General features: G+C 32.8%; 2 protein-coding genes across 4 annotated transcripts in view; one reads left to right on the plus strand and one right to left on the minus strand.

Annotated features, from left to right (window-relative positions):
- LOC120340602 (uncharacterized) overlaps positions 1 to 8652 on the minus strand; it is a 42404-nt gene extending 33752 nt beyond the window's left edge. For all 3 annotated transcript variants that reach the window (XM_078113328.1, XM_078113342.1, XM_078113388.1), the window contains exons 1-7: positions 8472 to 8652; positions 7428 to 7633; positions 6758 to 6857; positions 5582 to 5675; positions 3331 to 3507; positions 1242 to 1982; positions 464 to 629 (exon numbers count right to left, since the gene is read on the minus strand). In XM_078113328.1, the coding sequence (XP_077969454.1) occupies positions 464 to 629; positions 1242 to 1982; positions 3331 to 3507; positions 5582 to 5675; positions 6758 to 6857; positions 7428 to 7563 (1414 nt within the window). In that variant the 5' untranslated portion in view covers positions 7564 to 7633; positions 8472 to 8652. The remainder of the gene's footprint in view (positions 1 to 463; positions 630 to 1241; positions 1983 to 3330; positions 3508 to 5581; positions 5676 to 6757; positions 6858 to 7427; positions 7634 to 8471) is intronic.
- The window catches only part of LOC120348241 (putative MFS-type transporter C09D4.1), a 282049-nt gene that overhangs the window by 45603 nt on the left and 216848 nt on the right, over positions 1 to 19598 (plus strand). The gene's annotated exons all lie outside the window — the stretch shown is intronic.

Below are 19598 nucleotides of genomic sequence, written 5' to 3' on the forward strand. Positions count from 1 at the left end.
TTTTGTTAAACAATAGTATCATAAATACAGAATCAGATGAATATGGGCCAAGGATAAACCACACTAACAATGTTCGATTGACCCACACTCAGAGATGGCCATACCTAAACTAACTTATAGGAAGTATAAAATCTAAAAAAATATTTCCTAATATTTTTTGAATTGGGTCATATTCAATGAAGGAGATAAATAGAAGGTGATAGGCCTATATGTTCAATGTGGTTTTTTAAAATGCAGGAAAAATGCAGATAAACAACGATTTGAATGGTTATCTATTTTCTCAGTTTTCAGAAATTGAAAGAAGACTTTTCAATCAGATCTTTCAAAATTATAATTTTTCAAAATAAAATGTTCTAAATTATCCCTAAAATCAAGAATTTATACTAATTAACTCAAATTTTTTGATTTATTATTGGTATCCCTGCTACATAGAAAACAAAGAATTCTTAAAGTTATGACTCACGGTTGTCGTCGACGATTTTGGATTTAGATTTTTCAAAATGAGCTGAAGATTCAGGCAATATTGTGGCGTCTTCTGCTAGAGAATGGCTTCCATCCAGATTTTGATCATTGTTGCTATTAACCTTGTTTTGACTATTTTCAATGGCATTCTGCGGCTTTGAGGTATGCTGAAATATTCGATAAATGATCGCTATAAGAAAAACTAAAAGAGTACTAAACGCAACCCAATAAAAGTCTTCTCCAGTTTCTTTACACTTATGAAAATAGCTCGAGAAATTCGACTGCAATGACACAATTTTAATTTGCATTTATATATTATGCTAGTGTGGTCTGAGAAAACACTGTACCATATGGTTGATACTGATAGGAAGTGATAAGACTACCAACTGTCGAGCTATGTCAGTCAGATGATTCAAATTGGAAGAAAAAATCAATTTTACAAGATTGCTGTCAAATGAATTGACTATGGTCTCTATAATGGCAAAGATAGTGTTCTAACAAACATGTTTTTATCAAAAATAGCCTTAAATAAAATTTAATTGTTTTTTTCCATAATTTTTTGTGACGCTTATTCATGTCTTTCGCCCTAAACATGAAATCATGAGCTACTTTTTATTGGGGGGAATGATATCTTTCCGAATTGGTATTGCCTACTCAATTTATTATTGTGTAACATGCAATGCAGTCAATTGAATTTAACTCTTTTGTATACCATCGAGCCATAAATGGCTATTAAAGAATAAATAGGGAATTCTATAGGTATAAATAAATCAACGAACCGGCAATTTGTGATTGTCTTCCTTTTTCAATTCATCTGCATCTTTTCCATCAGTTGATTTATCAATATTAGGACGTTGTGATTGCTTCATAGATGGTGTCCTCCATATCGGTTTAAAATCAGAGCCTGAGCTACTTTTCGGTGTCTCTTTTGAAGGTGGTGCAAGAGAATTTGGTTTAGAAGATGATGTTGCTTTTAATTTCTCTGTTTTTCTAGTTCTATTTTGCTTAATTTCACCGGAATCTGTACTTGTATTTCCATCCGAAGTACTATGTAGAACAGCTTTTGGTGCTGAAATTTCAGCGTTTGAGTCGCTACTGCAATATGGTGTGCTTGTTTTTATGCGTGCGAAGTTTTCTGAACTTTTTGGAGGTTCAGAATTGTGTGTTTTGGTGTCAAGAGAGTCCTTGCTACTGCGACGTTTATCCAAACTGACTTTATTTCCAGTCACAATAGGATTTGTATTATTAGAAATCTTCTTTTTTTCAGTCTGTTTTGGAGGTGATTTCTTCAACTTTGGTTCTTGGGATTTTGTATCAAGCATAGGTTTAGAATCTGAAGAAAGCTTCCTTTCGCTCCTGCTTTTAGGAGTTTCAATTATTTTTTCACCATCCAGTGGATTGTTTATTTTAGTTTTTTCAGGTAATATCTCAACCACTGGTTTTACTGTATGAACACTCTTGGGCTGATGAGATTCAATAATATCTGGCTTTGGCATTGATAATATTTTTCCATTGGTTTTCTGAAAATATGGAATGTAATATAAGAACAGTTTTCAAATAAAATCTTAAAGAATTAAAATATTGCGAATTTACACCCGACTCACACTCCGAACTGCTCAAAAAGCTTTTTCACTTAAAGTTGGCGAGTCTACGACTGCAGATCCAAACTTAATTAATAATGGATTAATTCCAGTTCTAAAAAACCCAATTTGTGACCACAAATACTTCAAAGTCTAATCTTAAAGAATTAGTTACAGTAAGCTTATGAAGTAAAATTACTGGAAAAATTGATGATAGATCACGCAAAGAATCAATCTACAAAAAACATCATATGCAAATTCTCGTCTTTGAAGACAACAATGTATCACCGACAAATTCTAACAATAAAGTAAAATACAAAACTATTGCGACCCAATTCAATAGCAGCAGTACAACAGTATTTGAATGATAAGGCTTTTTGCTTGCATATTAGATGTAACATCAATCGCAAACTATTGAATTATATTGAATAAAATCAATGAAAATCATAACATGAAAAATTACATATCAAATATTGTCCCCTAAGGTTTGTCCATATTATAAGCTTGCTTCACATTTGTAACCTCTTGTCCTTAGCATGTTACCCCAATTACCAGTAATATACCAAAACAATATAATAGAATGAGTAACATAAACACATTGGTGTGAAAATCATAGATAACTTCAACATGAGCATGTTAAACAAAGTGTCACATTGCATGAAAAATCAATTTTTCAATAAATAAAAATAGCTTTAGAAAATAAATTATGTCATATGGTGGGATTTGATAATAATACATAGAAATAGGAACAAATATGAAATGATACACAGAATGTTCAAAAGATTCTAAAATGTTTCGAATTTCAAAGAGTATTTATCAATAACATATAATATAGTTTGTTGGTAAAAATCTTGACTAAACACTGATTTAAACTATATAGCAATCGGAGACTGCCGACTTATCGATCTTAGGGGTTTTGATTCCCTCACTCTGACTCAATAGCGACACCGCGTGTCCCATCACTAATTAATTAATAACTCGCTAATTATACGACATAATTCATCCAAAATCAATAGGCTTCTGGTCCGAGATATGATGAATGCACATCACATGCACATTTGAAGCAGATTCAACCTCGCTTTCGTGAGATATCGCGTAACATACGAAAGTGTCTAACAGACAAACAGACAAATAACTATCAACATACTTACCGATCAAGATCGATAAGTAATAAAACAAACCTGGTGGAGACCTGTACATATTTGTCCAAATGTCCAAAATGAATCGAAAAGACTTTCTACCAATTTGTAACATTTGCAAAAAAAATAATGAAAACTTCTTTACTAACCGAATAAGGCTCTTCTTTCAGTGAAGACATATCAGGTTCTAATTTAGTTGAAGATCTTCGTGAACCAGATCTTGAACTGGTAGTAGAATGATCTTCAGAACTATTGTTTCGATTTATAACTTTGGGTGAATCCTGGTTCGATCCTCTCCTTCTAGAGCGAATATAACTAGGACGAACCTAAAATTCAAAAAAATATTTAATGAAAATCCTCACTGCATATATAGGTGCCAGGAATTATATCTTTCCTATTTAAGAAATACTGTTTTTATCAATATATTGCTTCTTACTGTGGCAACTCGACTCAGAATGACAAATTGGAGGCAGAATGACCAACAACTTCCAATACAATATACAACCTGGCTTAAATATGCACCAGTAATGTCCATCAGTTGTAATTATATTAGAATTCCTCACTGATATCAATGATATATAAGGATAATACTTTTTGAAAGAACCAGAATCTTACAGGTTCATCATTGCTTACCCAATTTACTCTAGGTGAGGTGGGGGACATGAAATTTGAACGCAAGTAAACTGCGCTGCCAACACGCCCTAATATACATGCCTTACTTTCTAACTTAAAAAAATATATTCAAAGAGGTTACAGCTGAGAATATCAAACATTTGAATATGAATTTCATATAAAGTCTGCACAGTGCACTCTCAAGACAACTTTTTATAAAAGACAAACTTAACTTTCCTCATTCTTTAATAAGACTTATTTACAACTAACATATTTTAAATTCAAAATTCTGAACCAATCTAGAAATGTCATTGCCTTAATTATACTCAACCTAATGTACAAAAAGATAACTAACTAAAACCATTGATGGTAAACACCTACGGTACATCTTAGCAAACTCATTGTCAAAGTCTTGAATGTTTTCAATCTTATTCTCTCTATATATATATGTATGTATATGATAATAAGGTCCGTCAGCAGGTTCTGGCTATCGTCTGAAAGCACGAAAACACTTTTTCTGCCAAACCTTTTGCAATATTCATGTGAACTTAATACCTACCTCGCCATACATTTATTATGCTATGCTTAAGATAAAAAATTATCCTATAACGAGTGTAAACCATGAAATAGAACAAAGAGAAAGATTGTATGCTTGATTCACTGGCAGTGAATATCTGACTGACAAAATGGCAACATCAGAAGATTATCAAATAAATATATCCTCTCATAATTATAAGCCAAGTTTAAACCTCAAGATAAAAGTTGTCATACTATGGGTTCGGCTTATATGCGCATAACTCTGATCACACTTAAAATTTGGCTTTTACATGCATAACTAAACATAACAATATTGGTTATCATTTTTATTTATACTAAGAAAATGCTAAACTGAAACAAGATAATATGTCCCAATTAATATAGAAACAGTCCTGCGCAAGTCCCACCCATGCATGGCCACAATGTAATCATATCATACATAATATTCTAAACCTGTAATGGCAAACTATTCATTGCAACTCAGGTGGTGAAGATTGAAAAAACGGCACTCCTATATGTGCTGAATGTTAAAGTTTATGTATAGGGTGATGGTTAAGTAATGACAGACAAGGATTATGAGACTTGTGTGATTTAAATTTTTTCTATATCATTGCAGCATTCAAAGTTAATAAGTCTGATAAGTATAGATTCAGCTAATAAGTCAGTTTCAATGCTTGGTTAAAAATTTCATCCCGTAGTAATCAAACTTTAAACAAAGTACTAGTAGGAGTGGGCGTGGCAGCCTAGTGGTTAAACTTGACTATGATGACATCACGGGTTGAAATCGCGGATTGTACCGCCACGTCACCCAGGGCATAAAGTTGGATCGGCAATGCCGAAATGAAATGATTCCAGTCCTTATAAACTTTATTAACAGCATGTGGAGAGCCTTGGTAGGAGCAATTGGCATATAAATACCTGGTATAATAAAATGAAGTAGACTAGACTAGAAGATGAACCTAATCGCCACTATATATCAGTGGCTGATTGACTAAAGCCTTGTTCACAGCAGACAATCAGTCTGTCTGATGAAAATAAACAGTAACAAAATAGCTGTTTATACAGAGAAATTGATTGCATCAAGTGTGAGAAAATGATTGGTATCTTACAATGTTTTATTTTAGGATTACCGGGTGCTATTCAATATGGCCCGAGTCCGAAATGCCAAAATAAACACGGCTTGCCAGATAAAATCAGGAATTTAACCTAAGTCAATGTAACAAAGAGATGGTCAACAGGGTGTAGTCTTACCTCAAGCTTAACAGAAGCCTCAGATTCCAGGCTTTTTAATCTTTCTTTGATAGACACTCTGCCACATAATCTGTCCTGTGGTGCTGTTATGTATCTGGAATTACAAAAAATAGGATAAATAATCCAGAAGAGCAAATGAAGTGACAAAAATTGACATATATTTATACATTTATCAAGAATTTAAAATAATGATGTATTTTTTGAATATCTCTGGCTGTAAATATTTTTCAAGTAACAAAATACTATGAATAGGTCCATATTTGGCATTGGCTAATATTACCTCAAAATACTCATAAAATTGGGTAGGCTATATTGCATTATAGTATGATCAAGGATGGTTATGCTTGATTATGGAGTAATGACAATGACATCATTCTAGGATTTTCAGCTCGACTATATACATGTACATTATGCACTGTATCTCATAATTAATTTATGAATGTACTATCACACAGTTTGGTGCCAACGACTAAAAGCGAGATATAATGTTACTGCAGATGGGATCTGAAGAAATGTTAAATTCTCCCAAAATTGACACCCGCTGTATGACTCATAATATAGTACATTTAAATAACTACTCAATCTTCAGGTATGTGAGTTAACCATACAAGGCACGCTATAATACTATTTACAAAAAAGTTGTTAAAATTAATAGCCTAACAATAATTTCCTAAAATGTCAACCATATTAGATAGATGGTTTTGGAAAGTAACCTAATTGAAAATTTAGAATAATAAAAATTGGATTTAAGATTTGCTCCTGAAAATTATAATTTATGCCATATTTTACAAAAAGAATATGATAAAAATTGTGCTTTTGTTGCAGTTCATATCCATTTGAAATAATTCAATATGCAAATATTTATGGGATAATTCTAGGATGTGGAACTATCTTAAAAGCATGAAGCAACGTTTAAATATATCCTAGACACAAAAACTCAAATTAATGTCAAAATAGCGTTATCATGAATTGAACTTTATAAAAAAAAATTGATATACGGGTAGATATCAGGCAAGTGGGCTTGAGAAAAAATCATAAAAAAAAAACAATAATTTGGTCCAGTAATTGCAGAGAATGCACTTTTCTCACAACATCAACAAGCCCAAGTTTTTTAACAAGACTAACAACAATTCAGCAGAATAATTCAGAAGCAAAACCGAGTCTATATAAACATACCTGGATGGAGGAATAGGATGGGTGGTTGATCTTCTTCGTGTTGGGAACACTGGATTACCATCATCTGATAGGGGAGATTGAATAGTTGAAGATGGTCTCTCTGAAAACAGAAAATAATTTTTGTGCTTCATTCTGGCAATTTACCATATACAGCACAATTTTCAGTACAAACAGGAATGGCCACTGACTTAATTTTTTGTATTATGACTATCAAATGTCAAAAGCTGAAGATGACAAATTCTCAAAGACAAGTATTCTATATTTTTTTTTTTAAATCAAGAATTGGCTATACAGAATATATTTGATTTTATCAAATGTCTCGGCATATTCAATTCGTTTTGGACATTCTCTGATAAAAGTCAATGAGTGTGTATATACTAGAACTCTCGAAGTATTTGTATATCAATGACAGAGCAAAATATGTCACTATTTATTTATTTACTAAAATATGTCACTATTTACTAAAAACTATTTATCATTTGTTCCATAGCCTACTTCTTAAAAAATATTTATAGATTTCACATTCGAAAGTATTATTTAAAAAGATATTCAGTCTGGGCTATCCCTGATCGTTACATCATATTATTTGGTTATGGTAATACAAAAAAATATTGTATAAAAATCTTCTACTGTTATTAACCTAACTCAAAGTAATTACCCCTGTACTCACTAGAGCTTGAATGTCCACTCCCAATAGCAAACGATGCTGTTCTTCTAGCATGGTGAGTGGGTGTTGTCGGTAACGATGATCCTGAAGGGGACGTATTTGTCGAAATCGGTCGAATGTAGTCAGGCACATATGCCATATTATTCACAATATTTGAATGTCAATTTACATTATAATTTTTGAGAAATGAGCTTTTGTAGAAGTGAATCCTGAAAAAGGAGAGAGCAGTAATAAATATTTGCCCTAAATGTGAAAATTTATCAATTTAAAATTGATAACAAACCAAACATGTAAATCCTAATGAAAGGAATGTTGGCTGCTATGGTTTAAACACTCAATTATATTGTTCGTCTTCAGGACGAGTTCATATAAACATATAAAAGTGAATATTATGAAATTTAGAATTCTGCTTCATGTTGTATCAATTCATACAATTTGTATTATAAGTATACATAACAACTCTATAAGGTTTATTACATCATCCCAACTTAGATTCAACTGAAGTAAAGTTGAACACTGCATAAAAATAATTAAGATTGATGATGACTATAAACTGTTTTAGGCAAACACGCAAAGAAAACTTTATTACATCATCTTTTAGATGGAAAAATATATAAAATTTGGATGAAAAAAAAAACTTGAATTATCTCAACTGATCTACACAAATGCAACGAAGGAAACCATTGAAAATTTGAAAAATAAAAATTATATGTACATATTACTTTTTAAGAAACTCAATACACAAACAACAGTTTTTTGCTACCAAGTACTACTTTCTGGGAATATTGGGAAGTTTATCATTCATCTGAGCTAGAACATTCATAAGTCAAAAAAAATTCTTACAAAACACAATATTGAGAAAGCCACTCTGCATAGAGCTCAGTCAAAAACTGACATTGTAAAGACAAGTATATAAATGGACCCAGACTATGAATTACGCCCTGGAAACATACCATACCATACTCATTGAATGATCATGCGTGGGGCTTTCATGTAACATAAAATACTGCGGAAGTTATACACAATAACAATAGAGAGATTGCTCACTTTATGAATGATCGTTGATCATTGTTCGAAAGCGAAGATTGTTGTCTTTTTACACCAGGCTTATTTTAACTTTACGCTTCAGTACTTCATAAAATTCCAGATATTCGCTCGCTTTTGTATCGATATTACGATACTCTTAATAATGATACTCGTACAATTTAATACTCAACAGTAAAACTGAAAAATATATAAGAATTAAAATGAAGCATTAGTATCTCACTATACAGTAACTTATTTTTACCGGAGACAGCTTATGTTACCGGTAATTATCACATGAGAAAAAATTAAAACATACAAATATATGAATTTTTTAATGGTTAAATGTCTCAGGTGAATCACAGAAAAACAAATTGCTAAACGTACATAAATTCACAAATAAATATCTGTTTATTAAACAAAAATTTAGCTGGTAGTTTCAATTTGAGTTGGCCTGCTGCCAAGACGAACCTAAAGAATAGATACTAAACTGTTATAGCCCTGCGACTATTTCTATTGTCCATCTTCGTTGGGATAGATTATTGGTCCTCCTTTCGGTTTATTCTACTAAAAATCATTACTTTTACAAGAAAAACTTTCCTAAAAATGGAGAAGCTACCTCTGTCCTAAACTAATGAAAACAGATCGAGAATTAGTGGCAAGGCAATAACAAAGCATGAAATAAGCATAAAATTCAAATATCTGATCAAGTTGTAACATAAAAGCTGATTTTCAAAGACTTATTTAAATAATGAATTGAACTTCACTCACAGCATTCTTATGAAAAATTCGAACTTGAAGAGATATACTATTGATAATTTATCAATATACTAATATAAATATTAATTCGTCGAAACATAAAAGATTCATAGGCTGAGATAGTAACGATTAAAAAATTTATTGAACTATAGATTTAAGCTATTTAATAAATATATTTTTTAGGAATTTATAAATAATATCAGTATTTTATAACATCTGACAGTTTTGGTATGTATTATGAATTACAGAAAAAAAAGCTTTACTTTTTGTTTACTTAACATAACTCGTGAATACTGAACTATTTCTACATTGGCAACTCACAGAAACACAAAAAATTCTGTCATTCTAAGAACGTCTAAGTAGTAAGACTCCACAATAGCATGATAACGACTTAACGATAAGTTACGTCCATGTTAAATTCCAACGCAATTTACTGACGCAGTCCCGATTCGATTCAAAAGAAGCATTCATGCATGAGTCTCGCATTACCTAACCATCTAACAATTGAATAGGATCGCATACCATTCTAGCCGTCTCGCTATCAAAGATGTGATTGTTTTGCAACTATTTACCTAACTAAACAATGCATAGGAAGGATGGTGCTGTTTCCTTTGCCCATCATTATCTACATACTTTGTGAATGAAAATGACAACATGCAAAACCAAGGCAAATGTTGTTAGGTATACAATAAGAAATGACAAAAATGTAAGGAGTTCTTCCTGTGGACATTCCAGAAATATTCAAACAATGTTATTGTTTTTAAATTCATATCCTACTGTTTTTTATTAGTAGGAATTTTGTCTTGAATAAAATAACTATTTTTTAACAAGGTTTAAAATTCTCTATATCAAAAAATATCGCTTTTGTGTTACATATAAAAATTTTGTATTCGGTTATATAAAGTATAATTGGACAAATAAAGTTATTATTTGAGCGTAAATTAGGCCTGGACAATGGGTAATTCAAGGATCTTTAAAATAGGGTATTAATTAATGTTTTTCGTCTGCCTACTCATTTCATTTTGAGGTCAATTCAATAAATCATTTCCTATAAATTTTAAATTTAAATAAGCTTACACCTCAGTGCCCATGTTGCTTGATAAGTAAATATAACATTCTGAATTTGTGAACAGAAATATATCAAAATCATGATAATTGAATTTGGTTTGAAGAACAAAAAACCTCACCAGACAAACAGTCTAGAAGCCATTTTTATATTTAGAAATGATAGAACAACAAACAGAGTCTGGAATGTCTCACATAGTTAGGGTTGGGCAACCGGGAAGAAACCAATCCATCAACTCATTTGACATGCAGGAGCTTATGAAGAAGAAAACAAGAGACAACAGGCATAATAAGCTTTAAGTAACATGGCTAAAAGAGAAACAGCACCTTCGAGACAACTTCCAATAAGTTTAAAGGAAATATAAACTAACATAACAGATGTATTTATTACTTTTAAAGGCCATTCTAACAATTTTATGGCCCTCATAAAAATGTATTACCTATGTTTCATTACAATTTATACCGTATAGGTAATAAGTATTGAACTTGCTTCTCTTTTTCTAATTACTAATGCTTAAAGTAGATACCGGTAGGCTAGGCGGGAATGTTAAAAGTTGAAACGTAATACCTTGTATATTATTAGTGTGTAATAATGAATATATAAAAGCAAATCCAATCTTTTAACTATAATATAATACCTTACATAGGACAATGTAAGATAACACTAATTCATTTTGTTATAAATACTTTAAAATTTAGTTAATGCTACAAAAATTTTTATACTCTTCAGTCAACCAGATGAATATGAATCATCAGAGCATATTTTATTAAACAAATAGACAAGTATTTGGAAATATCAAATTCCTGACATGCTATGTTATTATTTTAATGAAAAGTGAAATATTCATTGGTGCAATACTATTTGATATATTTGACAACAATACTGATATCGTTACTCCCTTTATTATATAAATTAAGATTAAAGTATTCAAAATGTTACAATATTATTAATCTATAAAAATATCAAGAAAAGGGATTAGAGGTGTTTTTAGTATATTAGGTGGCGTTTTTTTGTTATATTTATATTAAACCATTCTTTTATTGCAATATCATATTTTTCTTTTTCATTTATTCTTCTTATCATATCCTTGCATCCTTGCAATACACGTGCGGATCCCGCCAGCACAAAGTCGTATATGAATGATAGACAATGTTATGATAATTACGAAAGTCATGATTAATGCTGAATAAGGTGTTTACTTTTCAAAAAAAAATTTATTGCAACATGCAAGGCAGAATCAAATTTTTTATGTCAGTCTATTACCTTCAGTAACCATGACTTATTAACTGGAGCTAAAAAATAAATGAAATTCTATTTCTGAGTGTCTGACTATAGGTATTTATAAATTCATTTTGTATATATCAAAAAGATCTCAGTAATTTATGTTAGTAGAATATAATATATTTATAGTGCTTATTACAATTCTTTCTAAATTAATTTCTATCGAATCATAAAAAAAAATTTAAATCTACAACAAAAATAACATCATATCAATAAAGACAGCGTCATTTTCGACAATAACCGAAAAAGTACAGATACCAACTAAAACAATCATATAACGCAACAAAGCCGCAATTGAAGCAAAACAACCTTTGAGTACCAAAAGAATTCGAAAAATACATTTTTACATACATATAACCAGGTATGAACCATACATATAATGTGTTATTTTAGCACGGCCATGTATGGCCCATAAATAAACTTTCTAAAAGGATGTCATAAAAATATGAGTGCTATGGTAAATATTAGCTTATGTGATATAGTAACTTGAGTACAATTACTAAAATAAACAAGAAAAGCAATAAAGGTTAACAACACTGTAAAAACTAAACCAAAACCTTTTATCATATTTACTCAACTTCACTGTAGCGTATAAACAAAACATAATTTCTTTATTGTGTTCGGACAATGTATATGAATGTATCAAATTGGGCTTTGACAGCAATAGTGAATTTTTTCTGCGAAGGGATAGTATATTTTTATATGACATATTTTATTTATGTGCATTTCGCTGTAGAAAAGGCTCTGAAAAGCAACCATTGCTAGGTAAAAAGCTGATATAGTTTGACAATTGCCTAACCAATTTATTATACCCTGCGTCCCTGGGTGGGGTGCTGGGCATGGGATTTGAACCCAAGATTTTGATTTGTGATTATAGTTGGGTCTAACTTTTTAATCTACAAAGAAATTTAGCTACTGAGCTACATTTTGAAAAAAAACGAAAAAATTTATAAATTTAACCCATATTGATAAAAAAAATCAAAAGTATCAAGTCCAAACATGAAACCTGAAAAAATAAATTTCAGCTCTGAATGTACAGACAATTTAGGATCCTGTCACAAAATTACAGATAGTATTATAATATTTTATCAGATATCTAAGATATAAATCTACGTTGGTTAATAAAAAACATACATAAGATTCAACAAGACCCGTGAACATGTACTGATAGCTTAAACTACATAACTTTCTATCCAACAGATAAAATGCTAACTCATGAAAAGTTCAGAAACCTTATTAAGTATAGACAAGGAATGTAACTCAAGTACTTTGTTTTTATCAGGGATTAAAAAGACACATTACTGTCATAGTAAGAGGCTGGACATATAATAGCCTCAGGTCATATTTGTCATACATACATGATACATTACCGCATCAAAAAGACGCGAAGAAAATAAAGTCGATATGACATTTCTCCTGGATCTGATGCGTTCGAGTCAACTTTATCTGTTTATACTACTTACCTCAACTTAAAAACGAGAACCTATATTTGTTGATTCACCTCAAAACTTTGGTACAACAAAAATAATAAATATGAAAAAAATTTAATTCTTTATTCAGAAGTGGCTTCGCATGCATAGCACCAGATTTCATAATTCTCAGTTAAATTACCATAATTGACTCAATTATTTTTGCCATAAATCCCGAGTTCTTTGCAGAAATAATAGTTCATGCTTAACAAATCCATGGTGACATTGTTTCTTCTAAACAGCATTGATCAGATTTTCTAGGTTGAAGAAACATTGTATAATTTTCAATAATAAATTACCGGTATAATAAATGATGAAAATTATTTTATTGATTGAGTGAAAATAAACCCTTGGCTGAGAGCCCGAGAGTCACAAAAGCCAGTGGCTGAGATTCACCACTAATTAAGTGTTTCTATAGTTAGGTCTTTTTTTTCAACTTTACTGGGTTAGGGCTCCAATCATACATAATTATTATAGACCAAGTGTGTATTATTAAGTGGGGTTCAAAAAGCTTAAATCATGAAGATTACATACCAAAAAATAACTATATAATTTGTGTACTAACAGAAATGTTCAAAACAATTGGAATATATATATATATATATATATACAGGCGTTGAAAATTTTGATCTTAAAAGTGATTTTGATCATTTTGGATTAAAAATTTATCTTTGTACTACAAAAAAAAACAGCGATAAAACTAAATAGCCCACTCTTTAAATATAGGTCAATTGATTGGTAACACTAAAGTTTTTAAAATATAGGAAACCATTTAATGTTTCATATAACTGAATAGGCTATAGAGCTGTAGAGGCTACCAATCAAAATAGAAATACAAGTTCATACCGGTACAGCGTACCTAGCATTATGACATGAGTTATCGACATTAATTTAAAAACACCAACACTTTTCAAATTTTCAAACTGTAACCAGAGCTGCAGAGATAAAAATCAAAGCATTTTCAAGTCTACAGAATACTGGAATGAGCATTACGGTATATATAATGTACAAATAGGCCAGATTATTGCATTTTATTTTTCAACGAATCATCTTATTCTAGAACTTATTGGTTAATCCTATTTGAATATTTTCCTGTAGCTACATGCATTGATTTGAGATGTATATCAGTCCGTCTGCTGGTCTGTCAGTCTGTTCAGCAGTTGACAGGCTGGTAACCGCAAGTACGGTAATACAGTAATAAGCATGAAAGATTCTTCCTCCAGCCTTTACTTTAGTAGACACTGGTCTACCGTACAATTCTACAGTTTCAATTTCCTTTTCCGGGACCAAACTGTCAAAGTCATCTTAGCTTGCCCTGCCTGCCGACTCTTGTCAGTTTTCATTGCTCGCCATTTTGGCAAACTTGCGAAGCAACAGACTCACTGGACTCAGTACCCAGAGTACCGGTACCGGTACCGGTAGGCCTAGACTAAGTTTTTTTTTTTTTAAGTTACCTGCCATGACTCGTATCTTACTATTTTGCGACAAACAAACTTTTTTTTTTTATCCTTTCGTTGCCGAATTTAATTCCAGTACGGTATCAATATTTTCCCATCCAAATACAACACTGTCTGACCGTCGAATCTGCAAACGGTGCCGGTATTTCAGTGTTTTCATACATCTGTACCGGTACCACCGCTGCAGCTTTTTTTAATTAATTATCCACTGCACTGTATTTCGATCAAAATCTGTAATATTGTCTGTTCTTTTTTAGTGCTTTATTTGAAACATTGTTTTGTGGAAATAAAATCTTTCTCTCTAATTAAAACGCATACCGGTACTTTTTTACCCATATTTATTCCATTTATCCAATTTAAATAGTGTCCACATACCGGTACCCTTTTTTTGGTGACCGAATACCGTTTTTAGAACTTTCAAAATGTGTCGGGAATTGAATTGGATTTTAATGAAGTCCACTCAATGAGAATATAGTTTGCCCTGATTTTCAGAGCAAGATAAAATTTTGTTGGGGTATTTGAAATTTTTTGTCAAAGAATATTTTACTTGGGAAAGGTATCAAAATGGTTTGTTAATTTTCTATTTAACATGAATTGAGGTTCGGCTCAAAGTATCATGTTGTGTTTTAAATATTTCAAGTACAACTATGAAAAAATACGAAATGATCAAACCGTAAATATATGGACCTTTCCCCGAGCATCGTTTTCCTTGTTTACTTCGTGACATTGGCCAATCAGCAAGATGCAAAAAGTGACGTAACAATGCCCCCTTTTCGCATCCGCTCAGACACTTTTCTCACTCAGACAGATTTTCAAGAGTGGTTGTAAACATTACCTCGTTTTCGCGTTTTTGAACTCCATTTGTTAGTTTTCAGTTGTGTTTCAGAAACTTAAATATAAATCAGATAATTCAATGATCACTCTGTCTTCCTAGGAGTTTCAATTTAATTGCAGTAATAAAAATTAATATAGAAATAGCTGTGATAGATTAGCATGAAATTCTTTACCGGTATTTTTAAAAAACAGATTGTTGTATGCGATGAATCATAATGATGGTTTGAAACATATACCCCATTTTACAGGCGCCTACTCGCGAAAGCACTCTTAAAATAGCCCCGAAAATTTTGCTATGGTAAAGTATAGTAAGAATTTTCCGGGGGTCAAAGGTCGGGGAAAGGTCCATACTACATCAAACCCACTAAAGCCGGGCATATTATTAGACACGTCCACCATCAGCGCTAGCGAGTTATTTTTTCTCGAAGACGGCTGTGATGTTTTCTGCTGCCATATTGTTTCATACATCTGAAGATCCATGACAACAGATTAGATTTATATTGCTGACATTCCAGGCAACAAGAGGCATGTTATAATAATGAGCGTCGTTCCCAGGTATGATGAGTTTCCTCTGGACTGACATTGTTCTCGGATATTCATCAATGGGAGAGAGAGAGAGAGAAATTTGTTATTTTGTTAACCAAAAAAATACAGTCATCAATACAGTAAAAAAGTAGCAGCAATAAAATTGTTTTGGTATGGACAGGAGGAAGCGATACGACCATGCGGTCATCAACTCCCACCTTTTTCTCTTGTATGAATAATATTCAAATTTTGAGATGATTTAATGAAAAAGGTAATAGATAGATAGATAATGATTTATTTCCGATACAAGTACATAATACAATAAGCATGAGCAAATAACAATAAGCATAAAAATGTATACGGAAGGGGACGGGCAAGACCAAGGTTAACAAGGTCGACCGACCCCTAAGATAAGATTCTACCAAGACAGGACACTCTAATTGTCTTGTGAATAAATTTTTTGACTTGGCTCGGAGTTGGCATGTTCAGGTATAAGGACGTCACATACAGGCAAGTGTACAAGAATATTTTCGACAACTCTTTGAGGGGCATCTTGTGATTCTTCTCTATCGTGTTGACTGAATACCGTCGTAAGAGGACGAGGTGTATAACTCATTAGAACTATGACGTGGGGCAGGGGTTCTCAGCCTGGGGTTCGCGAACCCCCAGGGGTTCACGAGAAAATTTCCAGGGGTACTTGGACGGCAGTCCAGTTTTTGTGAGTTGCTGTTTTTTAATATCCTTTATTACTAGTAGAGGAAAAAGCGTGTCAATTGAAATTAGATTAGATAGAAACATAGATTTTCCCTGATGTTGCGATTGTGACGCAACAATGTGAAATTCGCGGCTTTGCAGACAAACTGTGAAATCTCAAAAGACAGCGAGATGCGAGCATTGGAGAAAGTGATTATGCTTATCAAAACTTCGGAGAGATTTTAAGAATTCATTAGTTAGGCGGAGGACAAGGGCAATAATATCAACACATTAATTTAATTTAGTTACAACTGGTCAATAAATTGTTGTTTCAACAAATCGTTAGTCAATATATCACAACTTTGTTCGGTGTCTGATTATGGGGGATTCGCGTTGATTGTTTCGTGACTCGGGGGGTACTTGACAGAGAAACGGTTGAGAACCCCTGGGATAGAGGAAGATAGATCATACTCCTTGCCGCAGTCATCTTCGTCCATTTCGGAAAGGGGTTTGATAAGTCGATTTAAGAACTCATCGTCCACTCTGTAACAACTAACAATCACTAGCTTTTACTTTGTGAGATTGTTTTCGTAATTGATTACCTTTAAATTTCCTGATGAAACACCACCTCCAATCTACTGAAACTACAATGTATCGGTCCCGTGCTCGCGTTTTGTTCCGGTCAGAATACACAAACACCAGATTACCAACCGACAACTGCGGTGCAGGCCCAGGATATCGAGGACATTTAGTTTTTTCACTATATTTGTGATTCAGTAGTCGAGAAGCATATTGGCTATCGATTAAATTTTTGTCAGCCATGGGCAATTGTTCCATTATAAATTGATCACGTTGGAACCACATCTCTTTAGCAGATAAACCTCGAGTACGTATACGGGAATTTACCTTCGAAGACGACATAACTATTTGTTTTTGCCTTGCTATATGGCTAACAACTACACCAACTATCACAGATGGGCCGGACCTCGCTGCATTCCCTCACTCACTGGAAAATGATTGAAACCTAAATACGTTATGATGAATATATTCTGCATCTTTCCTCGCTTTTTTTGGTATGTTGGGCGCCTTGTGCTATCTTTAGTCTTTGCCCCGAATTTCATTTTTACAATCTTCTCCCTGCTGCTCACACTGCAATCTTACGCGCTCCTATCTCACATCAATTTAACCTAGTATATATTTACGTTTTAACTACCTGTCGCACGCCCGTCTTTGTTTTCTGCGATATTTACTCTGTGTGAATACGCCTTCATTTACCATTTCATGCAACAATCCTGCCGTGGCCGATTTCTGCTTCCTTTCTTAGGATTCGAACCTGTGTATGAGCATGATCGTTTGCGTAACAATCTTTGATGGCTCGAGATCTAAGATATCATTGTCTAAGACAGGGGTGTGCAACCTTTTTCGCAGGCGGGCCAAATATCAATAACCGGGTTAAACCGCGGGCCGCACCTACATTTCACACAGGCTTTCTATTAGTTGCAGGCACAGAATGGTGTCTTTTTGTTATTGATCTCATGGTCTTTACAGAAATTATGAGGTAAAACGCATTAAGTTCTTAGAACTGTAATTTAAAGATATATATTGTTGCACCCAATTCAAACGAATTCAGTGAGAAATTTGCTGCTGGATTCTTTTCCCGACTACTTTTATCCAAATTTGCTTAAATGGAAGTGCTAGCAATTCGATGCGACGCCCATTTAAGAACAAAAATATATTACCGAAAAGTGCCATATTTGAAGCCATGACTTTTTCAAATGTGGGAAGTAACTTGATTGAGAAGTTTTCAGTAAAATTCGCCAAGTTTCATTTCCAAATAATTTGCTGTCAAATCTTATTCTAGGTTCGATTTAGACAACATCAACTGATAGGCTGGAACCAAAACTCATTTAGCTATTTTATCTTTTAATATTAAAAATTTTCAAACTGCTATTCAGTTGCCTCCGCGGGCCGCACAATTTTCCCTTGCGGGCCGCATTTGGCCCGCGGGCCGCACTTTGCACACACCTTAGACTCTGAGATATCATTGTATTTAATTGCACATATATTATACACCTTCCACACGCTGTTTGGCGACCAGTTTTGATACTTAAGACTATATAGAAAAGCCATGTGGTATGTGCATCTATCAAATTAACCCATAGAACGTATCTGACCATGAACTAATGATACAATGCATTTTTATCGATATATATATATATATATATGAGAATGTGTGAATTGTCTGATATAAGGACAGTTGCTTATATAGATTTCCCACCACAAAACAACCAATTCGGCTTCGGGGAACTGCTACATTTTTCAATACAATAGCGTCAATTACTATAATAAAGAATATTGAGAAGGATAATCAGCTTTCACCGTTCTATTTATTGGGGTGATATTATTTATTTTGCCTATATATTTGTTTCCGGTGGTTTGCGAGTAGCATCGTGATAATACGTGATTGCTTAGGTACAGCACTAGGATTGTTCCAGGCTGTTTTATGGAATAGTTTATTGGTAAAAAAAAAACTATTCGGTACAGGGAGAGAGAGAGAATTTATTTTTTTATAGATTTATATGCCGTTTTCAATTCGCCTCTGAATATTCTAAACTTCATATGAGATGTGAAGTAGTTAGGACAATATATTTGAAAATCATATGGATGAATTCAGGTGGCTCATACGTTATAATGCTTACACTACCAGCAAAGTAAAAAGGAAGTGGTTTGTTTGAATCTGGCACAATACGCAGACTTTGTACTATAAAAACTTCATCTTTCATCTTTGCAAGCTGTTCTCCTAAACAACGCCTCTGACCAATCGGAAACGGGATCACATGATTCGATTTGATGAATTTTCCGTCACGACCGAGAAATTTCTCAGATCGAAATTCTCACGGATTTTTGAAAGTATCTGAATTGAATGAACTGCCCATAGATTTGTACATACCCGAAGGAAAACGAATAAACTTGATTAGGATAGAAGAGATCCCATGAACATTGACCGTTCATCTGAAAAATAAACTTTTGTTGGCGCTTTTACCAGCAATTACAAAAAGAAACCTGT

The sequence above is a fragment of the Styela clava genome, chromosome 1 (assembly GCF_964204865.1).
Source record: "Styela clava chromosome 1, kaStyClav1.hap1.2, whole genome shotgun sequence".
In the NCBI taxonomy this organism is placed as follows: Eukaryota; Metazoa; Chordata; class Ascidiacea; order Stolidobranchia; family Styelidae; genus Styela; species Styela clava.